A 27,896-nucleotide genomic window follows, 5' to 3' on the forward strand; every position below is an offset into this window, starting at 1 on the left:
AAATGACCCAAAGTGGGCAGAACAAGCATCTAGCGAGATCCTATTGGCGCGTTCTAGCGTCATCGGTATATTTCCGTTAAGGAACGCCTACGCGGTGACGTGCGCGTGTGCAATAACTCCAAACAACGCGATTTGTAAACAACTTTTGCAAAGGGTAAAATCTACAAACCTTAGTCCACTCTGTTCATAATATACTAGTTTTGGGAACAGAAAACTGTATTGAGATTAAATGTTTCAGCAATGAGAGCATTTGCAAAATCTCGTTCCATCTTCTCGTACTGCCCGCCTGTGGGGCTTCCTCTCACTACCATATTTGGTAGTGAGTGGAAATGCCTAGCGGATGCTTCACATTTAAACATCCAGTGAAATATCTGTCTCATTGTTCTATCTATGGGGAGGGTGTGCTGCTGCAAACACTTGAGCTGTCGCTCAGAGCCGTCTTCTTCTATGGTATCATGGCGGTCCCATGCCACCACCTTCTTCTTTTGGGGATTTGGTTGGGGGATCCGTCCAACTTTTAGGTGCATACACCACCATCTACTGTACTGGTGTGTAAGGCCATTCACATTATATTATATTATTAGATACAACAATACAAAATTGGAATTAAGGAAAATTACCCTACCACCTATTAGCCCTCTCTAAAAACCCACCCACCACCCATTCCACTACCACTCAACACCCCCTGCAACTGTTCTGCAGTAAATCCTCTCAACCCCAAGTACTTCTCTGGCGCTGCCACTACAGCCTCTATTTTCTGTGACTTTCGATTAATTTCTGCAGTACAATTAACAACCATGGCTATAAACGCTAAAAAGCCCACCTTACTGAAGCACATATTCTTCCCATCACTCTCTTGCTGGTTACAAGGATCCCTCACCTTGTACTCATCTTCCTCATTGTAGGAAACTGGGAAAAACCGACATCATACAAAAGAGAAAAATACATGCACACACACAAAAATAACATCCCATTCCTTCAGTCACATTCCAATTCAAGTCACATCCCTACAAGGCTCAGGAGCCTGTGAGGGCAGAACATCCTTTGACAGGATTTCTTGCAATGCCTCGGCTGTAGCCCAAGATGTACTCTGAAGGAGCCTGCCAATACTCATTTAGGTCCAAGGATCCAATATACAGTGCATTCGGAAAGTATACAGGCCCCTTGACTTTTTCCACTTTGTTACGTTACAGCCTTATTCTAAAATTGATACAATTATTTATTTAAATTGTAATTATTATATATATTTTTTACAGTCTAGTTTTAAAAAATTGTGAAAATTGACAAATTATCCAATAGATTATGATACATTTCTGGTAAGAAAAGTGGATGTGGCTTCCCGAGTGGCGCAGCAGTCTAAGGCACCGCATTACAGTGCTTGAGGCATCACTACAGACCTGGGTTCGATCCCAGGCTGTGTCACAGCTGACCCATAAGGTGGCGCACAATTGGCTCAGCGTCGTCCGGGTTAGGGGAGGGTTTGACCGGCTGAGATTTCCTTGTCCCATCTCACTCTAGCGACTCCTTGTGGTGGGCCGGGTGCTTGCAAGCTGACTTCGGTTGCCAGCTGGACGGAATTTCCTTTGAGACGTTTGTGTGGCTGGCTTCTGGATTAAGTGATTAAGTGTGTCAAGAAGCAGGGCAGCTTGGTAGGGTCTGTTTCGAAGGATACATGGCTCTCGACTTGCGTCTCTCCTGAGTCTGTTGCGGCGATGGGACAAGATTGGAACTACCAATTGGGTAGAAAAAAGGGGTAAAATAAATAAATAAAATTAATTTGGGTTTGGCTCATCATCACGAAGAGGAATAACTTTGTTTATTACGGTAGTCAGAAATAGCTGCAATGCCATGCTGGAGAGTGGTAACATTCAAATAAATCCCAACCCTTAAACAAAACGTAGGCTGAAAATAATTTGTATGTCATATCATAGGAAAAGACACCACATTCACATGGATTTGCACGAAGTGGCCAGTTCAGATTTGTCACTTAAAGCCTAAATATATCATACTTTGACTAAGACAATGACTTATTGAGATTTGACAATGACTTATTGACAATGACTTATTGAGATTTGTCACTTAAAGCCTAAATATATCATACTTTGACGAAGACAATGACTTATTGACTTAAATCGTTATGCAACATTATGGGTAAGCTTTGGCCATCGTCTTTCAGCTCGAAAAAGTGTATTTTTACTGGTGTGGATGTTTATGATCCAAGACTGTGTCTTTAAGACATTGGCGTTTAGTATTATTTTGGACATTTCATCTTCAGATTTCTATCAGTTTTTAAACCTCGCTGGACGCACCAGTTACACCAGTTACACACAAGTTACATAACAAAACATCTGCATCAAAAAACTCAAATTTTCAGATTTTTTGCATTGGGTGCTTCTCAATCCACCACACTTCCGCATCTGCGACATCCCAAAAATCTGTCCTCCCACAAAAACGTCTGAACAGTTTGACCTAGAAACTATTACCACTCTATGGAAAGGGACAGTGTTGCCAACTCCTCAGTAAGGAAAGTAGCTATTGGCTGTCCTAAAAGTCGCTAGAAGTCGCTAAATGACGTCATCACCTAATTTGCATAATTGGCCATGTGCATGTAATTGTGATGGACGCTGTAGGAGAGAGGAATAACGTCGTGGGAGAGACATAAAGTGAGTAAAAAACACCCTAAATATGTTTAGAACTACAAATTAACTTTCTTCTGTCGATTCTTTTTTTTTTTTTTATGTCACAATTCCAACTCTCCTCCTTTATCCGGGCTTGGGACCGGCAAAAGTGACCCAAAAGAGACACTCTGGCGGAGTTACTTATTTTTTATTTGAATTGTTTTTGTTTTTTTGTTTAGTTTTCTTAATTTGGTTTGGTTTTTAACCTTATGGTCCACTTAGGAGCCTACAACAAGTCACAGTAAAATATGACATTTTTTAACCATAACAGTTTTTACATTTTTTTGTATACAATCTACATTAACAATCTAAATGGACCAAAAAGAGACAATACTAAAAACTGTCAATGGCAATGTGAGAAAATGATGGTAACTAGTCTGGCCCTAATTCAGGTGAATTGTTTTCTTTTCCAGACCCCCCTCCACACACACACACAGGCTGTGCTGACTCACAGAAAGAGTGGGTCATCGTCATTTTGGTCAAGGCTCTCTATGGCAGGTTCAGAAACTGAGGGAGCTGACTTAAATGAGTAAGCAGCTGATGTGCCAAAAAGTTGCAAAACATTATCAGGCATCTGGCATCTGGTGTTCAGTCCATATCGAATGTACAGGATGGAGTTAAGGGTCTGCAAGGACGTCCGATTTCTAAGTTTGCTTTTTACCACAGTCATCTGGCTGAATACTCTCTCGACTTCAGCATTCGAGGGTGGTAAGGACAACACAGACACAGCAGCCATGGCAAGTTTTTGAAACGGGTTGATATCAGCTGCATCCCTGAACTTCCAAATCTCACTCCAGAAGCCCCGTGTGTTTTTTGTCTCATTCCATTTACTAAGATGGATGGCACGCCATTGCTGGACAATCTTGTCTATCTCTGCAGGGGTGTAGCCAAGGAGCTTGGCTATTTTTATATTTCTCCAGGGCTCTTATTGAGATTTTTTCTTTCACCTTTATTTAACCAGGTAGGCTAGTTGAGAACACGTTCTCATTTGCAACTGCGACCTGGCCAAGATAAAGCAAAGAAGTGAGACATAGACAGCAACACAGAGTTACACATTGAGTAAACAAACAAGCCAATAACACAATAAACAAGTCAATGACACAGTAGAAAAAGAAAGTCTATATACAGTGTGTGCAAAAGGCATGAGGAGATAGGCTATAAATAGGCCATAGGAGCGAATAATTACAATTTAGCAGATTAGCACTGGAATGATAAATGAGCAGATGATGATGTGCAAGTAGATACTGGTGTGCAAAAGAGCAGAAAAGTAAATAAAATAAAAACAGTATGGGGATGAGGTAGGTAGATTGGGTGGGCTATTTACAGATGGACTATGTACAGCTGCAGCCATCGGTTAGCTGCTCAGATAGTTGATGTTTAAATGTTGTCCGGCAGTCTCACCCTCATCTCATTAGTGAGGGAGATGGTGAAGGCTACACATCGCTTTCGAACATTGTTTTCATCCTCAGGCACATGGTGGAGCTCAGCTGCCTTTGACCCAAAAAGGTAACCAAGGTACAGTTTGGGACTGATGTATCCATCTATTGGCCCTTTGAGTACATCAACATTTGCCAGTGGATTCAGCACCCTGCTGCTCACAGACTTGATCAGGCTAACCAAGCTGTCAAGTAGCTTAAGAGGATCTATCTGCTCTCCCTCAAAAGCCTTGATGGCCAACTGTACCTCACCCAGCACTGACTTCACAAAAGTCAGATACAATATGATTTGAGGATCACTGTACATGGAGTATAAAACCTCAGCCATGTAGCAGTGTTCAATGGACTTGGTGACTGCGAAATGCAGCCATAGCTCCTCCCACTGGTCCAAAATGTGTGAAACCGCGGGTTCAATGGAGAGCCAACGTATGGCACACACCGTGGTTATCTGTAAAGGTTTCTCCCCACAGTTGATTGTCTCATATATGGCCTTGTAGGCCTCCCTGTGATTTGGAGACACTGAAAACCAGTTATAAGTCTCTCGTACCAAGTACTCCACACTACGGGGGATGGTGTCATTGGAAGCATGACTTACAGCAAGCTGCAGAGAGTGGCACACACAGCAAATAAGAACCAGATATTTGAGCCCATGCTCCTCTGTGCTGTTTTGGCTACAAATGAATGGGAATGGGGAAATTCTCACGAACATGATGGTGTTCTCTGTTTTGCTCATGGGACTCGTCTGAAGGTAACCAGCACTGGTTTAAAAAGTTAACATTTGTGGCCTGCTGGAGGTAATTTTGCAGGGCTCTGGCAGTGCACCTCCTTGCACAAAGGCGGCGGTAGCGGTCCTGCTGCTGGGTTGTTGCCCTCCTACGGCCTCCTCCACGTCTCCTGATGTACTGGCCTGTCTCCTGGTAGCGCCTCCATGCTCTGGACACTACGCTGACAGACACAGCAAACCTTTTTGCCACAGCTCGCATTGATGTGCCATCCTGGATGAACTGCCCTACCTGAGCCACTTGTGTGGGTTGTAGACTCCGTCTCATGCTACCACTAGAGTGAAAGCACCGCCAGCATTCAAAAGTGACCAAAACATCAGCCAGGAAGCATAGGAACTGAGAAGTGGTTTGTGGTCACCACCTGCAGAACCATTCCTTTTTTGGGGGTGTCTTACTAATTGCCTATAATTTCCACCTTTTGTCTATTCCATTTGCACAACAGCATGTGAAATTTATTGTCAATCAGTGTTGCTTCCTAAGTGGACAGTTTGATTTCACAGAAGTGTGATTGACTTGGAGTTACATTGTGTTGTTTAAGTGTTCCCTTTATTTTTTTGAGCAGTGTATATATACACATATACACATTTACACATATACACACGCACACAAATAATATATGTACAGTACCAGTCAAAAGCTTGGACACACCTTCTCTTTTAAGGGTTTTTCTGTGTTTTTACTATTTTCTACATTGTAGAATAATATTGAAGACATCAAAACTATGAAATAACACATATTGAATCATGTAGTAACCCAAAAAAGTGTTAAACAAATCAAAATAGATTTGAGATTTTTCAAAGTAGCCACCCTTTGATGACAGCTTTGCACACTCTTGGCATTCGCTCAACCAGCTTTACCTGGAATGCTTTTCCAACGGTCTTGAAGGACTTCCCATATATGCTGAGCACTTGTTGCCTGCTTTTCCTTCACTCTGCAGTCCAACTCATCCCAAACCATCTCAATTGGGTTGAGATCGGGTGATTGTGGAGGCCAGCTCATCTGATGTAGCACTCCATCACTCTCCATCTTGGTCAAATAGCCTTTACACAGCCTGGAAGTGTGTTGGGTCATTGTCCTGTTGAAAAACAAATGATAGTCCCACTAAGCGCAAACCAGATGGTTTGCAGAATGTTGTGGTAGACATGCTGATTAAGTGTGCCTTGAATTCTAAATTAATCACAGTGTCACCAGAAAGGCAACCCCACACCATCACACATCCTCCTCCATGCTTCATGGTGGGAACCACATGCAGAGATTATCCATTCACCTACTCTGCGTCTCACAAAGACACGGCAGTTGGAACCAGAAATCGAACATTGGGACTCATCATACCAAAGGACACATTTCCCCCTGTCTAATGTCCATTGGCTGTATTTCTTGGCCCAAGCAAGTCTCTTCTTCTTATTGGTGTCCTTTAGCAGTGGTTTCTTTGCAACAATTTGACCATAAAGGCCTGACTCACACAGTCTCCTCTGAACAGTTGATGTTGAGATGTGTCTGTTACTTGAACTTTGTGAAGCATATTTTTGGGCTGCAATCTGAGGTTGGTAACTCTAATGAACTTATCCTCTGCAGCAAAGGTAACTCTGGGTCTTCCTTTCCTGTGGTGGTCCTCATGAGAGCCAGTTTCATCATAGCTCTTGATGGTTTTTGTTACAGCACTTGAAGAAACTTTAAAAGTTCTTGACATTCTCTGGATTCACTGACCTTCATGTCTTAACGTAACAATGGACTGTCGTTTCTCTTTGCTTATTTGACCTGTTCTTGCCATAATATGGACTTGGTCTTTTACCAAATAGGGGTATCTGTATACCACCCCTACCTTGTCACAACACAACTGATTGGCTCAAACTCATTAAAAAATTCAACAAATTAACAAGGCACACCTGTTAATTGAAATTCATTCCAGGTACTACCTCATGAAGCTGGTTGAGAGAATGCCAAGAGTGTGCAAAGCTGTCATCAAGGAAAAGGGTGGCTACTTTGAAGATGCTCAAATATAAAATATATTTTGATTTGTTTAACACTTGTTTGGTTACTACATGATTCTATGTGTGTTATTTCACAGTGTTGACGTCTTAACTATTGTTGAACAATGTAGAAAATAGTACAAATAAAGAAAAACCCTTGAATGAGTTGGTGTCCCCCCCCAGTTCCCCACAGTCTTAGACGCTTAGATATTTAAGTGGCATAGTGGCCTTCAGATGCAACAATATAGAAATCACACCCTACATTATTGTTTGAAGGTTTATTAAATGGTACATCTATCATCTTATGCTAATGACCCATGCACAATGTTTACAATAGTTCATTTTTTTTTTTTTAACTGCTATGCTGCTTTAGTTAGAAATAAGACAGACACACTACAGTAGGTTTGAACTGTTAAAATGTGTTCTCTATAAACCTGATTTTTCTAAATCCCTGGTTGCTTAGTCTTCCAAGTAAAAATCTTGCCTTCTTTTGGTGCATTATTTATCAAAACACAATACAGTTAAAGTGGAACCAGTGACTGACCACTCACATCTGTGCATATACACACACTGAAATAAACTTAATTTGGATAACACAGCATCCTGATAGGTTTTGTTCTTGACTTGTAGCAAACAAAGTCACCAATCTAAGATACAAATGTTACCAGCTCAAAGGTTTCAGACTTTTGAGGGATCATGCATAGCTCATTACTTTGTAGATCAAGGAAGAAAAGATACCACAAAAAAACTTGCAATGCATGGGTTGATGGCAATCTGGATTATAATGAGGAACATTATTGTACATATTCTTTATGTTGACTTTTGAGTTGCAGTACTATTTGACCTGTGTTCAAGTATTATGGCACACATGCTACAAACCCAATCACACAGCATGTTGGAAACATACACTGTGACAACAAGCTTGAGTCTCTTGGGAGTTAATCATGTCCAGGGAGATACGAGCTAGCCTGAGGCATCCACAGCCAGAACTGGAAACTGTAGACTTTTCAGTGGAACAATCTAATTGAATGATCAGTGCATACTAAACTACATTAGGTGGATTCAGAGCAATATGAAACTTTCAATCATTAGAGGAACAATACTGCATAGCAAAGGCAACTTACTGATATGATATTCTACATCTGTATATGTGGGGTCTTTCACTATAAAACAAATCTTTAAGGAGAGGATATCACCAGTCTGTGGTTCTACCCAACTACAGAATAAAAGCTTTTGTTTTCAAATGAGATTTAACTAGCTTAGCTAACTGCTTTAGATCATAACAGGCAGTCAAGAGTCCAATTACTTAATGGGCACTTCCTTTCATTGAGACGCACACACATACACCCACGTTTCAGACACCACACTAACAACTGCTCTAAGCGATACATGGCATGACACAGATCTATGACTATCATTACGATATTATTTGACAAGTATAGTAAATCTATTAATATTACTGTTAAGTTCCATTGTCCAAGGCTATGAGGACAGATGTAGGAGGTTGAAGGTTAATGGACATTAAAAGGTTGGAGACCAACAAAGGAGGGTCAAAACTACATTCAGAGTGCCTTCTCTCTCTCATCTCAAGAGGTGCAGAGACTTCCATCCTCAATAACATCAGACAACGCAGATCATTTCCCTCTGCTCCTTCCATCATGGCTTGCCAGTCCAGGGTTCTGAAATGAAAAAAGTCATCATAAGATTCTCATGTGTTTGAGAGAAGCTACCCACTGGGCACCAACTGGTTGAATAAACGTTGTTTGAACAAAATTTGTCAACGTATTGTGACTCGGACTCCACGTGGAAAATACATTGGATTGGAAAAAAGTCCTCAACTGTTGTTTTGAGGGTGAAATTTCAACCACAGGATATCATCATGGTAACCAAATTTCAATGTAGACAAACCATGTATAAAATATGATGCATTTGTACCGTTAAAACAATATCAGATCTCCAATGTTATATCCACTATCCGAATATAAACTATAGGCTGGGCAGCACCTCCTACTGGAGAATTGATCTACCTACAGCTACCCTTTGTTCTCCCACCCAGGGCCTATATAGCGTTTGCAAAGTCATCAAAAGCTATGGTCTCAATTCAACCCAGAATTCAACTAAAAATAGACAATATAATAGGCCCAGGGTTTCAAGCTCTGGTTGATTTCAAATGTAATGATATTGAATTGTTTGGTTGACAACACAACCAAATATCAACTTTTAAGGAGAGGTACATTATCTTCTGCTTGGATAGTTCCATCTGCCACTGACTTAGTCTGGCTTCAATTCAATTTTGTCTCCATCACAACCAAAACTAAAAGTTAAAGAATATGTTTTTTTTTCTATAATTTGTAGACAAATTGGAATTAAAGCAAGACTAAGTGAGTGGCAGATGGAAGTATCCAAGCAGAAGACAAATCTCCTTCAAATGTTGATATTTGGTTGCATTGACAACCAAACACACTATAACTTTTGAAATACAATAAATAGCCTATTAGCTTGCCTACAAGGTAGCAAATGATATGTTGGATTCACACCTCTAACTCAACCAAAAATAAAGTTATAGAATGGGATTAAGCCAGCGGCTCAGATGTACCTATGGATAGTTCTATCTCCTTTAAAATGTTGATATTTGGTTGCATTGTCAAGCAAACACAATCCACTATTACTTTTATAATACAGTAAATAGTCTAGAGTAAATGCTCTTCTACAAACTAATGTAAAATTCAACCATTAAACAAGTAACAGATCCATGGCCACATTGAGTTTACTGTAACTATAGATGTATTCGTATGTAATCATATAAAGTGTGCTCGTTCAATACAGCATGTATAGGTCATAGCAGGTCTGTGGATATGCTCATAATTGCTGTAACAATCTGCGCAGAATCTCAAACGCCATTGATCACTTGCACGATGTACTTTTAATGTAATCTCAACTGCAATCCAGGTCATTTGGTTCTGCTATTAGATGAAGCACAGTGATAACACAATCTGCTGCATAAATAAACAAAATATCTGACATTGTATTCCCAGTAGAACTTTGCTGTGCTTTTAAATGGTTGAAAGCTTAGTGGTGACACATTGGAAATTCAACTAACTTTTGGCTGTCTTTTTGACTTGGTGAATATAGGTTGTAATCTCATTGATCAACGTCTCAACCAAATATTACCCAATTATCCACTTTGAAATGACGTGATGTGCCCAGCGTGTAGTGCGAGCACTTGAGATGCTAGCGTGAGAGAGGTATTGTGGCAACTTGAGCGGTGTGTATTTTAACATGTGAGCGTAAGATGTTATTCTCATTCTCATATGCATTTTTATGTACCTGGCGACGTTTATGTACCTGGCGACTTGTTGTGCTTGTGTGAGGGTGGAGGATGAGCTTGGAATCGGCGCCGGGACTGCAGAGCCCGTCGATCAGGTTCTTGTTGCAGTCTCCTAGGCTGTCCATGTGGGAGAGTTTGGGGTAGGCCACATGGCCCGTCAGGTCCAGCAGATCTTCCAGGGCTCGGGCATTACTCATGGCGTTTTCCTGGACCTCATTGACTGGGGAGAACTCTGGGATGGAGATAAGTTCCTCCTTGGAAACTGGGCTGAGAGGGGAAGAGGGAGCAACATTTGTGAATATCATAATGGTTATTCCATCGATCGAATACTACTATGACCATGTCTGTACATCTATGGGGCATGCTGTCCTTGGGTAATCAAGGGCGGATATGAGGGGAATAATTTATTATGCAAATTGTTAAACACGAAGCCATTTTTACTATCAATATTCCTCAGGGTATGAGGAAAAAGATGTGGTAAAGCTAAGGGTCCAAATAGGATTCTGATGAGACAATATCACTAATACTCTAAGAATAACAAACATAGATGCGGTAAAGAGGTCATTGGAACTCGACCAAAGCAATGGAAATGCCATGGAAACGCGTGGGGGAAAGATCCCGAACGTCCTCATTGCCCCCCAGCTATTGTTTATGTGTATTTCACACTAAGTTGAGGTAAAAATCTGAGTATAATTCTTGTATGGATGTCAACCCCAATACATATTCATGTCATCATCACCAATCAACTCCGTTATGCTTAAAAAACAACCTACTACCACCACTGATTTCTGTATGCTAGCACTCCTAGCAGCTTATACGAACATGTGTTTGCATTTATCAATCACTTCTTCTAAACCTGAAAAGGGACAACTTACAAATGCTTTGCAGCAAAAACAAACGTGTATCCAAATCTGACTTTAGTAACCCCATTGTGGGCCTGTTACAATACATCAATCATGACGGATTTTACAAATATCCACTTTGTTAGATCAGTTTTGTTGACCGTGTGCCAATCCGGCATCCTTCTTCTATCACCCACGGTCTGCTTTCCATTGACCTCTTTCTCGCATGTTTCTAGCATGGTGGGCAAGTGTATGCAAATTTTCATACTAACCAGTATCTCTAGAATTTATTGGTTCCACATCATGCATTCCTGTAGATAGAAATGGCCTTGCTCTGATGGCTTACCTGACCTCCATGGACTGCACCTCATCATACGCCCCACTGCTCTTCACATCCAGAAGCTCCAGGTTGATGAGTGGAGGTGGGGGTTGGCCCACTGGTAGGAGTGCCAGGGACAGTTTGTTGGGCTGCACCCCTTGTCCGATAGTCTGTGTGGTCAACGTCACGTTTACTTGAGTACTCTCCTCGGTTTTGAGCTGAGCAGTGGCTTGGCTGCTCACCTTGGTACCCTCCTGTTTCTTCACCTGTACATTTACTTGCGCATTCTCCTGCTTGATCACGTGGGAAGTGACCTTTCCCTTCACTAAGACATTCTCCTGCTTGATCACGTGGGAAGTGACCTTTCCCTTCACTAAGACATTCTCCTGCTTGATCACGTGGGAAGTGACCTTTCCCTTCACTAAGACACTCTCTTGCTTGAGAGCCTGGGCTGCACCCTGTACATTTACTTGTTGAGCGTCCTGTCCCTTTTCCAAAACATTCTTCAGTGGGGTCACCTGATCAGTGGCTTGCCCCTTCACCAGGGCAGTGTCCTGCTTGTTGACACAGGCAGCGACCTGCCCATTAACCTGAGACTCAACTTTTGGGTTTTCGTGCACATTCACCTGAGCATTAGCTCCAATGTTCATCTTTGAGTTCATCTGCATTTCCCCTGTAGAGAACAGAAATATCACATTGCACAGGACTATTCCCTGAGAAAGAGCACCACATGACCTGGCCAAGGATGGCTTAAATTAAAGAGATGCTAATTATACACAAATCCCATGCCTCCTCTAAAATCATGTCAGCCTATTTAAGCAACCTACTGTATCTTACTGCGACAAAAGCATTGTCACATTAGTTAAGTCCATGGCCCTAACCCTAACCTATATGCACCACTTTGGGAACATTTCTTGAGCTACCTTTGCGAGCCAGAGAGGCTTCCAATATCTTGTAGACAGGCAGATTTGCAAATGTCCTCTGTTCTACATCAGCTAACAAAATAAAGAAATGCATATTGGTCCTTCTCTTTAATTGCATTACATTTTCTAAATATATAAAGTTACATGCTGAGGGCTGCATTGTGGCAGGGACAGAGGAGTTATAAATAGCCAAAGACCTTGAATGGATGGCCTTGAATACAATCTAGGATGCAGAGTGAATCTGATCCTCTCCTGAGGACAGGTATTGGAAAAACACTGCTACATCACAGCCATGCAGGAGTCTCCTATATTGATGGAAAAGTACTGGGATCTCTCACCCACCAGGCTACCCACTGCTGCCACTGGGTGGGACTCCTACATTTATACATTCATAGTGTCTTTCCTGCTGGGGTGAGCAGGCAGGCAGAGTATCAGTGGATGAATGGAGTGGGTCACCTACCTGGTGGTGAGACTGGTTGAGTCTCCACCTGCCCCTCCTCCTGCGTCAATATGGAACACAGATGGAGGCAACATCTATTATTCCACAGCAAATAAGAGGACAATTATGTATAGTATTGTGTGATTAAGACCTGTGGTAATCAGGACGCATAAACCAATGTATCAACAATGATACAATTTAATCATGATAATGATCACAACATAGATATAAAAACAAAAGCTCTTGGGTAGGGGGGGGGGTACAAGCCGCAAAGCGTATCCTGTATTGGTATGCAATACCTGACAAGATCACAAAACATCACGTGGGTATTATAGGAGTCAGCAGGTCTCTTTGCTTGAGGCGTGCAGAGCTATGAGAACGGCAGGCATCTCTACAGTACCTTCATCTCTTCCTGGTTCTCATCACTCTTCCTGGTTCTCTTCATTATCTCCTCAATTCTCTGTGGAGATGTAGCAACATACAGACTTTGATATGTACTGAGTGCTGCAGACTGGGTATCAGATATACTGATTAATTCAATAATAATTGAATTTGGAGTCATAAAAACCTTCTTCCTCAGCTGTCTCTCCTCCTCCTCTTGCAGCTTCAGTATCTCTCTCTCCTGATGCTGACGCTCTGCATCCTTCTGAGCCTGAAACTCGCCCTCTTCCTTCTGTATTGATAAAGACGCAGGATTTATGCTTGGAATAATGTAAGACATGTACTGTGCATATACACAACGTTAGACACAAACATGCACATACACCAGAGAAACATATCACCATACATAAAGTGACCCCCCCACTGTGACCCCTGACCTCTCTGTCTATCTGGACCTGTAGCTCCTTCTCCCGGACCTCCCTCTGCCGTTTCTCCTCTTCCACTCTCCTCCTGCAGAGGTCCTCCTGTCTGCTCTTCTCCTCCTCCTGCCGTGCCCGCTCCTCTGCCTTTCTCCTCCTCAGCTGCTCCGCCTTCAGACTGAGTGACACAGACAGACATGGTGACTTACAGTATACCCTCCCAGTCACAGACACGGACAAGCAGACACCATCTATGCATTATGTACAGGCACACAGAGAGACGCGGTGACATGGTGGCACACAGTCTCCTTACCGTTCCTCCTCCTCCTGCTCACAACGTTGTTTCTCCTCCAACTCCTTCTGCACCCTGGCCAGACGCCTACGCTCCGCTAGCAGTCTGGATGCTTCCTCTGCGTTTGTCGTCCCGGCAACTCCTTTCCCTGTTGTTGTCACTGGCGATGGCTCTGTCACAAAGACAACGGCAGACATCAGTGTGCATTGAAACAGGTGCCCTTTTGACAATGCACTGATAGGTGTACTTAAATATTGACATACACAAAAAGATTGGTAAACAGTAGAGTTTCACCTGTGCTCTTATCTGCATTCAGTTCACTGCTGGTGGACTTTGGCATCTTCTTATCTGGGGTGTCTATTTTGGAGGCTTTCTTATCAGAAGTGTCAGTCATAGAGTCCTTTCTTTCAGAAATCTCACCTTTTAAGTTCTTACCGGGGGTCTCAGTTTTGGGAAATCTCTTTTCTGGGGTCTCAGTTTTGGCCAGTTTTTTTTCAGGGGTGTCTGCTTGAGAAGACTTCTCAGGGCTCTGGATATCAGACATACTTTTCACAGGGGTTTCTGGCTTGGAGACATTTCTGTCATTGATGTTGTTGTGACTTTTGGCTTCTTCAACATGTCCATCCTCCTTGTTGCCGTTGGTAACCGGGGTGGTGGGTCTGTGCCTGATGGGAGAGGGGTGGTACTGGCGCACAGTGCAGGGAGACTGAGTACGGCTCTTAGGCAGCAACCTACAACCAGAAGGACATTATTATCCTCTGTCATAGTAACTAGGACATACCACACGGATACAGCAGCAGGACAGTGAGTCTTACTTGGGGGTGGCGGGGGAGGCTGCGCGTCTGGTGAACATTGCTGGGGATTCTGCTCTTCTCACGGAGGAGCCTGTCGCTGGGGAGCCAGTTCTTTTCTCTCTGCGTAATCTTTCTTTCTGAAAGCACACACAAGATAATGTGTGTGTTTCCGGATGTAATCATGCCAACATGGCCCTACCAACTGCTAGCAGGGTTCTGCACTGGTTTCTCTCTATTCTATAACCAAGTGGGTAGGTAAGACCAGTCTGACCTTGGGGGTTTGAGGGGTTGAGCGAGATCCTCCTGGTGACTCCTCTGGAGAGCCCTGGAGCCTCCGTCGATCAACCCGGCTTGGCGAGCCCCGGTAGGGTGACCTGTGGGGGCTGCAGGGAGCTGCACAACAACAGGCATCAGAGGTCAGAGGTCAAAATAATAATAATCAAGTGAAGAAGTAATGTAGTCAAAGGAGATACAAAGTAGTAATTCTATGTTTTTGGAACAATACCCACAGTATAGGTATGGAGGACATTAACAATACTATAAATGGTTTAAATCAAATCATACAAACTATTTTGTCTTTCACATGTTTATCTGTGGCAAGTTGGAGTGATGTGTGGCATGGACACACATTTTATTTAACTAGGCAAGCCAGTGAATTACAAATTCTTATTTTACAATGACGGCCTACCCCGGCCAAAACCTCCCCTAACCCAGACCATGCTGGGCATTGTGCACCGCCCTATGGGACTCCCGTTCACAGCCGGTTGTGATACAGCCCGGGATCGAACCAGGGTCTATAGTGACGCCTCTAGCACTGAGACATTAGACCGCTGCGCCACTCGGGAGCCTAAAATAAATCACAAATATTAAATAAAATTGCATGTGGAAAAGAAAAACATCCACACACGCTGTTGATGCCCAAAACGTTTATGCTAAAGCAACATTTTCTCTGCCATATTGTCAGAGGTGTAGTAGCGGGTACTCGCACGTAAACTTTGATTATTTACCTTTTTTATTTTACTCAGGCATTTACCCACCGGAAAAACGGATTGAAAGTATAGGGAGCGTTACTTTACTCCTTGCGGACGGCGATCTGTGTTTAACCACCTATTTTTTTTTACCACTACATATGAGGCATGCCCAACTAAGCAACACTTTTGCAAGTATCTTAGCAGGTAGGTATTTCTTCTCCTTGTCACACCAAAACATTGTAGACAGTAGTCCCACCAGGAAACACGCATATCTACACCCTCAGACACACGTTCACAAAAGCCAGACCTTGACATAAATAAAGTGGATAAACAAGTGTCTATCTGCAGAACTGCAAACGCTGTCATGCATTCCCTAGTCTCTGCATCACCAATGATGCAAAGTTTCTAGGGGGTATTACCTGTCTGGAAATATTTACTGCCAATGTGCAAAAAAATGATCAGTCCAGATGTATTCTCTAGGTGTTACCTGTGTATCGGTGGCAGGGCAGATGGAGGTCTGCTGCACTGTGGCACCTGGCCATAGAGGAGTGAGTGTGGGTAAGGAGGCGGTGGACCATCAGGTTCTCCACAGAGTTCAGGTGACAGCGCTGGGCTGATGGAGGGGTCAGGGGTCAATGGGGGTGTTGGGAGGAGGGGACGGAGATGAGGATGACAAACAAAACAACGTATGACCATGAGGGACATGAGACAGATAAATGAAGGTGCAAGAATCACACAGGGAGGAGGAGCGGGCTAAGAATACTAGTTCTAGATTAGTGAGTACAACCGGAGAATGGAAAAGATGTCTGCCTCAAAAATATTTTGACACTGACAATGATAGCTATTAGCAGTGGTGGTGGTGAGTAGCAGATGCAGAAGTCGTAGTGTATAGGGTAGAAGTAGTAGTAGTAGTAGTGGTGATACTACCGAGGAGGAGTAGTAGTAGTAGTGGTGATACTACCGAGGAGGAGTAGTAGTAGTAGTGGTAATACTACCGAGGAGGAGGAGTAGTAGTAGTAGTAGTAGTGGTGATACTACCGAGGAGGAGGAGTAGTAGTAGTGGTGATACTACCGAGGAGGAGTAGTAGTAGTAGTGGTGATACTACAGAGGAGTAGTAGTAGTACTAGTGGTGATACTACGAGGAGTAGTAGTAGTACTACTGGTGAAACTACCGAGGACGAGTAGTAGTACTACTGGTGAAACTACCGAGGAGTAGTAGTAGTAGTAGTGGTGATACTACCGAGGAGTAGTAGTAGTAGTAGTAGTGGTGATACTACCGAGGAGTAGTAGTAGTAGTGGTGATACTACGAGGAGTAGTAGTAGTAGTGGTGATACTACCGAGGAGTAGTAGTAGTAGTGGTGATACTACCGAGGAGGAGGAGTAGTAGTAGTAGTGGTGATACTACGAGGAGTAGTAGTAGTAGTAGTAGTGGTGATACTACCGAACTACCGAGGAGTAGTAGTAGTAGTAGTAGTGGTGATACTAGTGAGGAGGAGCAGTAGTAGTAGTAGTAGTAGTGGTGATACTACCGAGGAGTAGTAGTAGTAGTAGTAGTAGTAGTAGTAGTAGTAGTAGTGGTGATACTAGTGAGGAGGAGCAGTAGTAGTAGTAGTAGTAGTACTAGTGATGATACTAACGAGGAGTGGTAGTAGTACTAGTGGTGATACTAACGAGGAGTAGTAGTAGTACTAGTGGTGATACTACGAGGAGTAGTAGTAGTTCTAGCAGTGATACTAACGAGGAGTAGTAGTAGTTCTAGCAGTGATACTAACGAGGAGTAGTAGTAGTAGTACTAGTGGTGATACTAACGAGGAGTAGTAGTAGTAGTAGTAGTAGTACTAGTGGTGATACTAGCGAGGAGTAGTAGTACTAGTGGTGATACTACGAGGAGTAGTAGTACTAACGAGGAGTAGTAGTAGTAGTACTAACGAGGAGTAATAGTAGTTCTAGCAGTGATACTAACGAGGAGTAGTAGTAGTACTAGTGGTGATACTAACGAGGAGTAGTAGTACTAGTGGTGATACTAACGAGGAGTAGTAGTAGTACTAGTGGTGATACTACGAGGAGTAGTAGTAGTACGAGTGGTGATACTAGTGGTGATACTACGAGTAGTAGTAGTAGTAGTAGTAGTAGTAGTAGTAGTGGTGATAATACGAGGAGTAGTAGTAGTAGTAGTAGTAGTAGTACTAGTGGTGATACTACAGAGGAGTAGTAGCAGTACTAGTGGTGATACTACAGAGGAGTAGTTGTACTAGTGGTGATTATACGAGGAGTAGTAGTAGTACTAGTGGTGATACTAACGAGTAGTAGTAGTAGTAGTAGTAGCGGTGATACTAACGAGGAGTAGTAGTAGTACTAGTGGTGATACTAACGAGTAGTAGTAGTAGTAGTAGTAGCGGTGATACTAACGAGGAGTAGTAGTAGTACTAGTGGTGATACTAACGAGGAGGAGTATTAGTAGTAGTAGTACTAGTGGTGATACTACAGCGTAGTAGTAGTAGTAATAGTAGTAGCGGTGATACTAACGAGTAGTAGTAGTAGTACTAATGGTGATACTACTGAGTAGTAGTAGTAGTAGTAGTTCCAGTGGTGATACTAACGAGTAGTAGTAATAGTAGTACTAGTGGTGATACTAACAAGGAGCAGTAGTAGTACTAGTGGTGATACTAGCGAGGAGTAGTAGTAGTAGTAGTGGTGATACTACAAGGAGTAGTAGTAGTTCTAGCGGTGATACTAACGAGGAGTAGTAGAAGTAGTACTAGTGGTGATACTACGAGGAGTAGTAGTAGTTCTAGCAGTGATACTAATGAGGAGTAGTAGTATTAGTAGTAGTGGTGATACTAACAAGGAGTAGTAGTAGTAGTACTAGTGGTGATACTAGCGAGGAGTAGTAGTAGTAGTACTAGTGGTGATACTAACGAGGAGTAGTAGTACTAGTGGTGATACTACGAGGAGTAGTAGTAGTACTAGTGGTGATACTACGAGGAGTAGTAGTAGTACTAGTGGTGATACTACGAGGAGTAGTAGTAGTACTAGTGGTGATACTACGAGGAGTAGTAGTAGTACTAGTGGTGATACTAACGAGGAGGAGTAGTAGTAGTAATAGTACTAGCGGTAATACTAGAGAGGAGTAGTAGTAGTACTAGTGGTGATACAACAGAGGAGTAGTAGCAGTAGTAGTATTAGTGGTGATACAACAGAGGAGTAGTAGCAGTAGTAGTATTAGTGGTGATAATACAGAGTAGTAGTAGTAATAGTAGTAGCGGTGATACTAATGAATAGTAGTAGTAGTACTAATGGTGATACTAACGAGGAGTAGTAGTAGTAGTAGTAGTAGTAGTAGTTCTAATGGTGATACTAACGAGGGGTAGTAGTAGTAGTACTAGTGGTGATACTACAAGGAGTAGTAGTAGTACTAGTGGTGATACTAACGAGTAGTAGTAGTAGTACTAGTGGTGATAGTACGAGGAGTAGTAGTAGTACTAGTGGTGATACTACGAGGAGTAGTAGTAGTACTAGTGATGATACTACGAGGAGTAGTAGTAGTACTAGTGGTGATACTACCGAGGAGGAGTAGTAGTACTAGTGGTGATACTAACGAGGAGGAGTAGTACTAGTGGTGACACTAACGAGGAGTAGTAGTAGTAGTAGTACTAGCGAGGAGTAGTAGAGGTAGTACTAGTGGTGATACTACAAGGAGGAGTAGTAGTACTAGTGGTGATACTAACGAGAAGTAGTAGTAGTAGTACTAGCGAGGAGTAGTAGTACTAGTGGTGATACTAACGAGGAGTAGTAGTAGTACTAGTGGTGATACTAACGAGGAGTAGTAGTAGTAGTAGTAGTGGTGATACTAACGAGGAGTAGTAGTAGTAGTGGTGATACTAACGAGGAGTAGTAGTAGTAGTACTAGTGGTGATACTAACGGGGAGTAGTAGTACTAGTGGTGATAATACGAGGAGTAGTAGTAGTAGTAGTACTATTGGTGATACTAGTGGTGATACTAGTGGAAGGAATAGTAGTACTTTATCAAATTGGAGGGCTACCTGTTCCTGTGCATATTGAATGAAAATACTGCTCATCACTTCATTATTATTGGGTTGTTTTCACTCATGGGGATGGGATGGGCTCTCTGAAAAAAAAAAAATAACACTAAGTATTTGGATGGGTGATATAGAGGTTGGTAAGATGTATGAAAGCACTGAGAATGTCCAACCTCAACCAGAGTGTTTTGACTGAGTGACATATGCCTTCAACAAGGAGGGAGAGGAGGTTTCAAACAATGAAAAGGAGGAAGTGAAGTGGTGTACATGTCCCCTGTTCCTTGGTTCTTTGTGTACTGTCAATTCCCCAGTGCCTGTCATTTCCTAATGGATATCTTCTTCCCTCTGTATCCCAAAACCCTACATCTCTATTGTCATCCCAATGCTTGCTCTTTTTCTCGAACCGCGATCGACTTGGAAGTACCAAAATAGAACTAAGACATCAGGATACTCAAGCTGAGCGCACGCGCACACACAGACACACACACACAGTCAAAAATGTATAAAAAGCCACAATTACACAATGTCAATGTGCACTTTGTACAATAGTACTTGTACAAGGTACATAATTGACTTTTCACACATCCTCATGCTTTCTGATTCAGCTGTTGCACATGCATTCTGGGAAATATACATAAAACCTTTGAGTTGGCATGACATCTCCCCTCAAGCCAAACTGCCATGAGAGCAGTAGTCATTGTGGGGTGGAGAGAAGGAGGGGGCAGGGGATTGGTGGACCGAACGGGAGGGGTTCATAACATTACCGGATTCGCTGGCAGCAGGAAGGGGGGCGGCGAGTTCATGGGGAAAGGTGGAGGCAAGGAGAGGGGCATTCTCACAGTCACCTATAGGCAGCAGGCGGAGCAGAGCAGAGAGAGCATAGCGTTATGATCAGAGCAGCCACTTGTGTCTTTACCTGATGACCCCCTGATACACCTCTGCACCCGGCAGGGCGCTCCTGTAGACAACTGGGGAGGTAAACCCATGCAGCAAGGCTGGAGGCAATGAGCAGGCCAGGGAGAAAGGCTCTCTCTCTCACATACACCCCTTTGTCCTCCATATATCCCTCTATGACCCAATCCAAATCACACATAAAGTACAGAAGTCATAAACATATTCAGAAAACTGAATGAAAATCAGCGTCTAGGTTTTGAACATGTTTTTGTATCTCAGTCCTCCATCCCCCACATCCATCATAATCCTGAAAATGCAACAAACTCCCAGTGCCCCAGGATAGAAGCCATCAATAATGCCATGAAGCAGTAACCAGTATGTTGTCAATTTTAAAACTGTCTGGTTTGCTCCCCTCAGGGTTGACTGGACTGATGACTATTTCCATGGTTTACGACAAGTCTGGGACAGGCTGACAGAGACACCACTGTCTGACCTTGAGTCTCGATTAGAAGGGTAGAGGAGCCATCAGCTAGCAGCAGCTTCCCCCCAAAATACCTATCATGTGTTAGTATATCTGATGGACTACTTGTGTGATTTGTATCTGACAAAGAGCAACACCAAAGTTGTATCCCATGGGTTAATTTGTATCCCATGCCAAATTGAATTGGCCTAGAACATGTATTGCTGTCCCTTCCAAAAGTCCCTCCCTCTATTTATTTATTTTACCGTTATTTTACCAGGTAAGTTGACTGAGAACACGTTCTCATTTGCAGCAACGACCTGGGGAATAGTTACAGGGGAGAGGAGGGGGATGAATGAGCCAATTGTAAACTATGCCTTGCACCATTCCTCCTTCCAGTCACAGCTTCATCATTCACACCTCATTGCACCCTCATCTCCAGCTCCCCGTTGTGGACTCACCCTGTGCTCCTCCAGGTCCGCCCCATGTCCAGCGTTTGGGCCTCTGCTCCAGTTGCATGCTGCGTTCCAGGGAGCGTTTCATCAGAGCCTCCAGCCGCTCCTGCTTGTGCCGTTCCAGGACCGGGAAGACAAGGGACTCTGTCACTGAGCTGCTCCCCTGGCCACACAAGGACCAGGCTAGTCGCTCCATAACCACAACCTCTCTTCTGACACAGCACAGTACAGTCTTAACAGAGCAGGCAGATACAGACCGCAGCTGCTTGGGACTCCACCCCTCCGATCATACACCCAAGCAGACACAAAGAGACACTCTGACACATTCATTCTCGCGGCAGCAACAGTATTGACAGGTTGGAGAATAGCTCCCCTTTCCTTTATCTGATACCCCCCCCCCTTTATTTTTCTGGTTGCCTGTTCTACTCAGACTTCCCTGAGTAAAATATCTTCCTTCCAAGCTAGTTAACCCTTCCCCACCCACAGTGTTGCCACGGTACACAGCCCAACAGAGCAGGACACAAAGCCATCTGGTGGGTGATCAACCATTGCCAACATCTCTCCATTTTAAATGTGCTCCATCTTTTCCTCCTATCTACATCCCTGCTCTTCCTTTTTATTTATTCCTATCAAACACATAAAAGATGTGGACATGTATCGGCAAATGGAACTACACACACAGATGGAGCCAGCACAATAACAAAATGTATTAATCCGAATGACCAAGCACGGGTGAAAAAGCTTTTTACAAATAAATCTTAAATGAGTACCACAGAAAATAAAATATGACATTAGCCACACCCCACAGGCTCCTCCTGCATTTCTATTGGTCTAAAATGACATCGTCCAGAGTATATAATCCACTTAACGAGAACACACACATAGATAATCAATCTGCGTGAGATTGATGGCCAAGACAAATGCTGTGTCATCCAAAACATGTCACAAAAATCCTCATCGTGCATACATTTACGAGAGCAGACAAACATGACAAATCATTATTAAGTCTTTCTTGAAAGGGTAAACGGTGAGATCAATGTAGGCTACAAATCCTAACAATAAATGGCCTTAGAAAGTGGCAGTGTGTGACATGGTTTAAAAAGACAGCTCTGTGGATAACTTTGTGCTCAGCAGATAGCTTGGGACCCATCGAGGAATTGAGGGCAATGACAAAGCAGGATTAGGATCCGATTAAGCAAATGGAATGACATAGTTATTCATTAAAGAGTCTGATGAGGTTCCTAAGATTTACATATAGACCAACACCAGCATTCCCAGAAGCCAGTGTTGACTGATGTGCAGGGTGGGAAAGACTAATCTAGAAGGGGAGGGTCAGGTTGCAAATCCTATCTAATATCTGATTGGGAGGCAACGTTAAGTACAGAGCATAGTGTAATTAATGAACCACAGGATTTTAGTAAATTAAAGAGCATATGTCCCTGCTTATCTTTTAGAATAGGCTGTTGCTGTACTTGCCCACACACACAATCAACAACAGTACATCCAAACGGTACAATAAACATACAAACTTTTTACTGAAACTGAACTGGAGGTGAAAAGGCTGTCTGAGTGTGAGGACAGAGGGTGACTACATCATGCACTGGAGACAAAGGAATCTGAATATAGATGTAGTGCAGGGTTCCCCAACTGGCGGCCCGCGGGATGAATTTGGCCCCATGGGTGATCTTATTTGGCCCCCCAAGTTTACTGAGGAAAAAAAAAAAATATATATATATATATATATATATATATATGTTCCCAGAGACCTGATTGTATACAAATGCATGCGAGTTTTGAAATTATTCTATTTTTTTGTCAAATATTATATCGGTTTGGGCATCTTGCGGTCAATTTGCAGTCTACAAATTATTTGTAATAATGTTCCAGCCCCCTGACTGTCCACTTAAGATATATTTTTTTCTTCATCTGACTCTAGTTGATGATCCCTAATGTAGTGGCTAAGTGATGAGTCTGACCTTCTCCTCCTCCAGCCTCTGCCTCCTCTTTTCCTCCACAGCAGCTCTGCGGAGCTCCTCTCTCTGTCTCTGCTCCTCCAGCTTCCTCCAGCGCTCCTCCACCGTACGCTCATACTGCAGCTGAGCCCGCCGCTCTTTCTCCCTGATCGCCTGCTCTCGCACCGCTGGAAACACCAACCAACATATTCAGATTACGACCCTCTAAAACACCATTATAACAACCCACAACAATTCCAGAGCTTTGCTTCCTTAAACTGCACATTTACTGGCTGCCCGTTCTATAGGGCAAAATTATAGAGCATTTTTGCTAACCTGCTACAATACAAATATTGGTTTCAATAAGAAGTGATTTCCATCAGTCTCAATACTTGAAAGAAAATGTCAGGAACATCACTTACCTAGACCTTTATCTCTCTCCTCACGTCTCTCTTTGGCTAAACGCATTCTGTCATCTGTCCTCAGATACCCTTCTACGTCTGAGAGAATGGGATATAAAGATCAACACAGATAGAGAAACAGACAAGCTAGACAGAAACAGAGCAAGGAGAGACATTCCAAAGAGATAGTGAGGGAGAGATGTGTTTATAGAGAGGACCCAGTGAGGGAGAGATGTGTTTATAGAGAGGACCCAGTGAGGGAGAGATGCGTTTATAGAGAGGACCCAGTGAGGGAGAGATATGTTTATAGAGAGGACCCAGTGAGGGAGAGATGTGTTTATAGAGAGGACCCAGTGAGGGAGAGATGTGTTTATAGAGAGCCCAGGACGCAGTGAGCCCAGGACCCAGAGAGGGGGAGATATGTTTATAGAGAGGACCAAGTGAGGGAGAGAGGTGTTTATAGAGAGGACCCAGTGAGGGAGGGATGTGTAGGGGAGCTAACAACCACAGTGGGGGTGGGACTTACACTGTTTACCTGCATGATTGTTAGTGTTGTTGCCTGGCAGAAGTAAAGTGGAGGGGAGCCCATTGAGCTGGGGCCTCTTCTCTGTGACCGAGGGTGGGCTCAGCACCTCATCTGATATAGGACAGACAACAGTCCCCACAGTTTATCAGCAGAGGAAGGTAGTGCTGTACATAGCACTGAACTGCAGTACTACTTTGAAAATGCAGAGGGAGACAGTGCCATGCTTTTTGTTCAGTGAAAGTAATGTTCAGAGGGTAAAATGATCAGCCAGGGCAGTAGATAATGTAAAAGGTTGGATAGCCAAGCAATTCAAGGAAGGACTGTGTGTGTGCTATGTTTTACGGTGTCCCAGCAAAAAATCTATTTAAAATGCAATCAGTTGTTAATCAGTTGTATGATAATTACTAAAGCAAAAAGATCTTGCCTTTGCCAGAAATGGCACTCTAAAATATGATTTTAGGCCAGTTCATATTATAAACATCGAATTGTCTAATCTAATATGATATCTAATATCTAATTTCCAATTCAGATAAGCGCCAAAGAAAATCCTTTTAAAATGTTGAGAGTGTGGGTGAGCCATCGGCATCTTACTGTGTTTCGCAGCTAGGCTCCCTGGATAAAGTGCCACACGGGCTGGGGAGCCATTGCCGTTGCTTTGGGATCTCTTCTCTGCAACTGATGGTTGAGTCAATCCTTCGGCGGGAGAAAGAAGCAAACACATGAAGAAGAAGAAAATAGAAGACAGGTAAATAAGTCTAGGATAGATGGCAGCCAGGCCATTGATTTACTCTGGACTAGATTAAACACAGCAGCCATAATCTGGCCCTGTTACTTCTGCATCACTCACCAAAATCTAATACAGCTCCCAGTCAAGGAGCGACCCATCAAATCACAACATTGGGTTACACACTGCATATGTTAATATCATTTATTCTTGGAAACTAGGAACTAGCCTAGGAAGTGAGGGGTCCTTTCCCAGACCCAGAGTAAGCCTATTAATTAAAAAGCACTTTTGATTGGGACTCTCCATATCCTGCTTTTAGAGTAGGCTATAGACTTATACGGCCAGGACCGGCCGTACAGGTAGGCTACTAACACCTGTCACATGTCTTTAACCATTGATGAAAGGCCTGTGATGTTGTGTGCTGGTGAGAATCCATGTTTAATGCCCCTCTTTATGCAGATGCAGCTATATGCTTTTGATCATCCCTAAATTCAAGGCTACATTCTGGGCTTTTTGAGTACAAATCACACTTTTTTGCTCACATTGGTACCAACCAAGTTAATTACAGTTGTGTTCTTATTTCTATTCGTTTGTTACATTTTTTATTTTAAATTCAGTTTAGTTTCAGACCTGATATGCTAGTTTGTTATTAAGTTTGAGTTTTTTGGGATGTCACTTCTTGCAACTGTGGAGCAGTAATACTTAAGCGATTAATAAGGTGATGGTCAGGTCATAGGTCAGGTTTAAATGATAAAGTAAATCTCAATGTGACTTGGATTTAAAGGGAATAGCGTCGAGACTGGCGCCAAAAGAAATAGGGTGGAAACTCTCTCACCCATGTTAACATCGATCTACTGCTTTTTAACCTTAGTAGTACATGTAAGAAGAATCAAATAAGATCTAAACGATTTACCTAGACAATTTACTGTTAAAAAAAATGTTTTTACTGTAATCGTAATGAATGCATAAATAAATGGATGCATAAAATTCATTGAGGGGAGATGGGATTTGTATTTCACAGTATATTACTGCAATGACATGGGATTGGTGCAAGTAGGTTGGCTACTATAGGTCATGTGTTTACATGTTACAGAATATCAATGAATATTGTGTTTTATATCACATACACTTCCAGAGTCTTAACAAAGGCTTCCAAACTGGCAGCACCGGAAGGGCAAAATAATAACTTTATTTCATCTTCATTTAACTAGACAAGTCAGTTAAGAACAAATTCTTATTTACAATGACGGCCTACTCCAGCCAAACCCCGATGACGCTGGGCCAATTGTGCGCCACCCTACCACATACCAGTTAAATTGGTATGGTTTAAAAAGTTTAAGGTTTTCGGCACGCCAAGAATCAGGTATTCTACTGTATTCTGTGGGATGGAATAATGGTACCATTCAAAATACAGCAATTACTTCCCCGTTCACCATTACTTCCCAAAATGTACCATAATTTACAGTATGCTGCGATAAAACTTTTCACAGTATTTTACAGTTGATAATTCTCCAAAATACAATATGAATTACAGTTGTTACAGTGTAGTGATAGTGACGCACAAGCCAGATCTATTTGAAACATCGCCATCTCCTGGCCGCATTAACACACCAGATTCAGTAGCTTGAACCCCCCTCCCCCAAAATAGAAAAACAACAGCTAAAAAAATAAAACCAAAACATTTTCATTATGGTTTTTATTTTAGTTCGTTTTGGAGTTAAAGATACGTTTTAGTATAGTTTTAGTTTTTCAAACGGGTTTATTAATTATTTTATTTCAGTTTACTAAATCGTTTTTTCATGATTGGTTTTCGTTTTAGTTTCCATTTTAGTTTACTATAATAACTTTGGTACCAGCGACAGAAAAACATCCTTGGACACCGACATCTAGGTTATGCGGGTTAATATAGATCAAAACATATAAATACGCGTAATGTAGCCTGTGACAGAGCCAATCAATTTGGCAATTAAAAAGGTGCGTGTTGTCCTTTTGCATCTTGATGATTTAACAACTAGGCTATTCAGATTTTATTTAGACAGCTGGCCATAAAAGCAAACGATACAAATTGCCTCGGCTAGGCTTGGTTATAGCCTATGCTAGAGGATGAAGTGAAATGCACAATTTGAGGATGCAGAAATGTCATAGCAAAAAATATGAAGAGAAACATTGGATATTGTTAACAATAGACCGTTCGTCTTTTACCCAGTTTACCTGTTAAGGCACCACTGGATGCTGCATTGACTGCCGTCTCCGCCATCTTCGTAGTCACCGGCGGATGCCACCAAACGTAGGTATGAAATGTCGTAAACACCCCGCAGCGAAAGGCTCCAAATCAAGTCTAGGGAAACAGCATCGCCAGCTTCTACCTTCAGGCGCAGGAGGAGAACATAGGCTAATCTATCAGGGGATGTAGGCCTATCCGTTTTCCACTGCCTCAGCAATCAATATGTATGCTCGCCCGGAATGCTAACGGTGCACAGGCGGTCAGGAGAGCAGGAGGGTATTCGGATGAATGCGGTTACTGAATGAGACCATAGGCTACTATTAAGTTAGCTATTTTGAAGGTAACGTGTGATCGTAGCTGGTATCCTTGGTTAACTGTTGGCAGACGGAGAGAAAATGATGCGCTCCAGTTCAGGGCGTACTGGATGGAAATTAAGAATATTCAACAGCGCAGCAGTGCTTCGCCCGCCGGTGTTGTGCCGAAAATCTCTTCCCTGCCAGAATCCCCCCCCCCCCTTCTAATTTCCTTAATTTTGTGGCAAACATCAGATTCAAGTACCTTCTATAGAAAAAACTCCACGTCAGGATAGCCAACCGAAATTAACAAAGAATGTATGTGTGTTATGTTAAACAGAGGGAATAAAA

The 27,896-nt window shown here is 42.7% G+C and overlaps 1 protein-coding gene across 5 annotated transcripts; it reads right to left on the reverse strand.

The window, feature by feature from the left end:
* Positions 1-7,129: 7,129 nt before the first annotated feature.
* LOC129869004 (MAP7 domain-containing protein 2-like) lies at positions 7,130-27,742 on the reverse strand. 5 transcript variants are annotated; one of them, XM_055943428.1, is made up of 19 exons: positions 27,240-27,742; positions 24,896-24,997; positions 24,314-24,415; positions 23,800-23,877; positions 23,402-23,565; positions 21,432-21,531; positions 20,381-20,461; positions 16,062-16,187; positions 14,875-14,996; positions 14,625-14,740; positions 14,104-14,540; positions 13,831-13,981; positions 13,536-13,695; positions 13,286-13,390; positions 13,118-13,177; positions 12,739-12,778; positions 11,383-12,028; positions 10,194-10,461; positions 7,130-8,545 (listed from the first exon to the last, which is right to left on the reverse strand). In XM_055943428.1, exons 1-19 carry the CDS (start codon positions 27,283-27,285, stop codon positions 8,501-8,503), a joined length of 2,949 nt encoding a protein of 982 aa, XP_055799403.1. In that variant the 5' UTR covers positions 27,286-27,742; the 3' UTR covers positions 7,130-8,500. The 5 variants fall into 5 exon arrangements, with proteins under 5 accessions (XP_055799403.1, XP_055799404.1, XP_055799402.1 ...); XM_055943429.1 differs by having other exon boundaries at positions 10,212-10,461; positions 24,305-24,415; XM_055943427.1 differs by having other exon boundaries at positions 24,305-24,415.
* Between the last annotated feature and the right edge of the window lie 154 nt (positions 27,743-27,896).

The sequence above is a fragment of the Salvelinus fontinalis genome, chromosome 13, assembly GCF_029448725.1.
Source record: "Salvelinus fontinalis isolate EN_2023a chromosome 13, ASM2944872v1, whole genome shotgun sequence".
Classification (NCBI taxonomy): Eukaryota; Metazoa; Chordata; class Actinopteri; order Salmoniformes; family Salmonidae; genus Salvelinus; species Salvelinus fontinalis.

Coding starts and splice junctions, on each gene's coding strand:
- LOC129869004 (XM_055943427.1), bottom strand. CDS start 27,285: ATGGCGGAGACGGCAGTCAATGCAGCATCCAGTGGTGCCTTAACAG. Junction 24,998..27,239: donor ATCCAGTGGTGCCTTAACAG/GTAAACTGGGTA, acceptor CTCCCGCCGAAG/GATTGACTCAACCATCAGTT. Junction 23,878..24,304: donor CAATCATGCAGGTAAACAGT/GTAAGTCCCACC, acceptor CCATTCTCTCAG/ACGTAGAAGGGTATCTGAGG.